Here is a 3,309-nt window from a genome sequence, read left to right as displayed (position 1 = left end):
GTAACTATCAAAATCTTTGCAGCCATAAAAGCTAGAAAAGCTGAATTTGTGGGTTAGAAAATTAAATGCGTAATGCTATAAATTAACCTTGTGGTTCATTTTAAAAACCTTCCTGGGCAAAACTTTGGCTAAATTCCTAAATTTACTCTTCTAAATCAAATGCCATACGTTTGAATAAACTCACAATTAGAATTTTCAAAAGTTGTTTTTAACTCAAATTGAAAAATCTTTCTAATTTATTTTAGGAAACTCAAACATTTCTTCAAGGTGCGAAAGTGCAGAAAAAGTGTTTAAGTTCTTTACTCTACTTTACTCTATGCAAGAACGATATAAGTAAATTTTTCTCACATTCATGGCTGTTTTATCCGCAATATACTTATCGATTGAATGAGTATAGATGTGGTGAATATCATAGAAGCTTTCAGTATTTAGAATGATCTTTCTATGATGCTTAAACGTTAGCATATAAATCATTGCAATCGCGAGCCAACGTAGTAATTGATAAATTATTTAAAAAACAACTTATAAATAGAAGAATGTCAGCTACCATTAATCAATAATCGAATAATTTCGATAGGATGTACTGGAATTTTCATTTAGTGAGAATTGTATGAAGCAGAAAAACTGATATCCAATATACAGGAGTGGAAATTTATGTTCTATTGAATTGATGGTTGATAATACTTTCAGAAGATTCTCATTCTGATATACGAGTAAAATATGCCGTAAGGGGAATAATTTATTGTATAAAATCAGTACATGTCATATTTTAAAGGAGTAATCTCTTTCAAATAATATTCCCATAGAGTCAGTTTTATCATTCATTACATAACCATTAAAACGAACATATTAGTACGCGATTCTTTATTTAAGGAAGTAAAGTTTCTCAGATTTCTTTGCATTATCGAAAGTATAGAAATTGTCTGTTACTTGCAAGTTCGACTCCACTCGAGATATAACACGTGACTTTATCTAACTCCCCATCCCCTCGACCTTAATTTAATGGCCTCAATTCCCCTAATTCTCCCTGCAAAATTTCAGAAACTTTCAGCAAAAGGCACAGCCGTTATTAAGCTTCAAAGTGGGTAAAAAAAAATCGTGCCTCCCCTCACACTAACATCCATATATACAAAAGAAAATTGCTCAACTTTTTGAAGAGTGAGAAGCACTCTTGGTGTTTTCTCAATTACGTAGAACTCCAATGTATGTAGATGTATGTAAATGTATAACATAAATCGTATATAGAGAACTTTGTAGCGTAATAGAAACTAAATTCTTAATCATGATCTGTCATTTTTTTCTTTAAGTAAGAATTTAAATTTTAAAACTTTAATATAATTCAAATTATTATGGAGGAAAAATCCTGTTAAGAATGGAATCATCTAACTTCGTTCATGAGAAAATTTTTGAATTGAAATGACGTGACTTCCGGAGTGAACCGGAAGTTCGTATATAATCGGACCTCTGGGACCTAAGCCTTCAATACTGTATCTATACATTTCCCTAGGTAAATCGCCTAAGTGTTGCGTTGTCGTAACTTAATAAACAAACAAACAAGTACTGTAAATTCCAAATACACAGCAATTCAAATTTGGATGATTTAACTTCAAGCCAATATTTCACAGCAATACTTACGGATTCAAAATACAATTTACACAACCACTATATAAACTACACTAATCATAATTTCAAAATTAAAAAATTACAAATTCTGAATGTTTATTAGAACATAAACAAATCAAGGCCAAAAAAATATCAACGAGAAATTACATTCAAAGGGTTAATATCTATTTTTCGGCGGCCGAATCTGGATTTTTGAAGCTACTCTAATTATTTATAACGAAGAAAAGAGAAAATATTTGAACATTACATTTTTGTTCTGTTTTTGCATATAATTTTAAACAATTCAGCAACGAGTAAAACATGTTATAAAGCATGGGTAAACTCTCAACATAAGCTTGTAAATTAATAAAATGAAATTTTATCAAGAAAAATTGCTTAATAGAAAGTTTTATATACGATATTTTAATACCTATTTAACCTAAATTCATATTCTTCATAGTAGTCTTGTCTTCTTTCCTAATAACTCATCAGTTTCTAATTAAGGCAGACAGAGTTCAGTTTCCGATAAAGAAATACCTAAAGCTGTCATGGAGGTTGTCAATCCACCAATAATATTTCCTTTCTTCCTTTTTCCCTGACATTTACCCGCTTCTATCATTTGTCTTTCTGTTAGAACTTCGTCCCACATATTTATGTCCGCTATATCACCAATCCACGCTTGATCAGCTTCGTATTTAGTATCAAGATCATCTTGATCCTGCCCGACAACAAATACACCTCCTCCTTTAACAAGGTTGCCTTCAGCGAAAATTCCATTAATGGTATTGTTATAACACCGATGTCCATTCCTGTATACTTGCAGATTTCCGTTTGTGCTAAACCATGAAACGCAAAGGTGGTACCATTCACCCACTCTCCATACTCCATTTGGGCACGTCATTTCCATATAACTGGTTGCGATATTGACACCTACTTTGACATTTCCATGTCTGTTTGAAAGGCTCACAGCAAATTCATTGTTGGATCGAGTGGTCGCGTAGGAAAAAAATGTGGAAAATTCCCTTTGAATTGTGTGCGGTTTGATCCACGAACAAATCGTGAACTCACTTAGAGATGGAAACTGTTGATTGAGACGAAGACGTGGGTAGTTTTTGGAGCTGGAGCGAGAAAAGTGTATCTTGAGTTGAGAATTCTCTACAAGTGTCAAAGAAAGAAATGCACATAACACAGCAAACCACATTTTTGTTCTCTGTTCTAAACTAAAATACAAGTCAGGGGTTTTACGTTTTAAAATATGTACGATGTTAGATAAAAATCAGAATCTGAGGTTATCAATGTCGTTCTTAAAACAAACTTTGATATCGTGTAATTTATGTTATGTAATTTTATCATTTTAATTATAACAAATAAGTAATGTAAAATTAATATATACTCCAATGTACTGTACTTTCGACTTAATTTGTATGCATTACAAATTAAAACAAGACTTTCGAGAAGTAATAGATTACAATACTAAGAATATGTTGTTAAGTCTGTCATAGCAAGCAGTTACTGAAACATAGAATTTGTCATCAAAGGGTCACAGTTTAAGCTTGTCTGTACATTAAAAAAATAAAGTATCACTATACATTTCTACACAGCAGATCCCTTTTACGCCTTAGCGGATCCTTTTTTGCTGCATTTTATTGTTTATAAACTGTGACACTTGTTTTTACCATAAAAATTCCAAATAAATAGCCATTAAAT

The 3,309-nt window shown here is 31.7% G+C and overlaps 1 protein-coding gene across 1 annotated transcript; it reads right to left on the bottom strand.

Moving 5' to 3' along the window:
* Positions 1-2,101: 2,101 nt before the first annotated feature.
* On the bottom strand, positions 2,102-2,803 carry LOC136988530 (C-reactive protein 1.4-like). The gene has a single exon (XM_067286400.1). It carries the CDS (start codon positions 2,801-2,803, stop codon positions 2,102-2,104), a length of 702 nt encoding a protein of 233 aa, XP_067142501.1.
* Positions 2,804-3,309: the final 506 nt, after the last annotated feature.

Source organism: Centruroides vittatus, unplaced genomic scaffold, assembly GCF_030686945.1.
Source record: "Centruroides vittatus isolate TY-2023 unplaced genomic scaffold, ASM3068694v2 scaffold_3315, whole genome shotgun sequence".
Taxonomy (NCBI): domain Eukaryota; kingdom Metazoa; phylum Arthropoda; class Arachnida; order Scorpiones; family Buthidae; genus Centruroides; species Centruroides vittatus.
The sequence above is the reverse complement of the archived record's forward strand: the minus strand, read 5'-3'. Positions and strand labels throughout refer to the sequence as shown.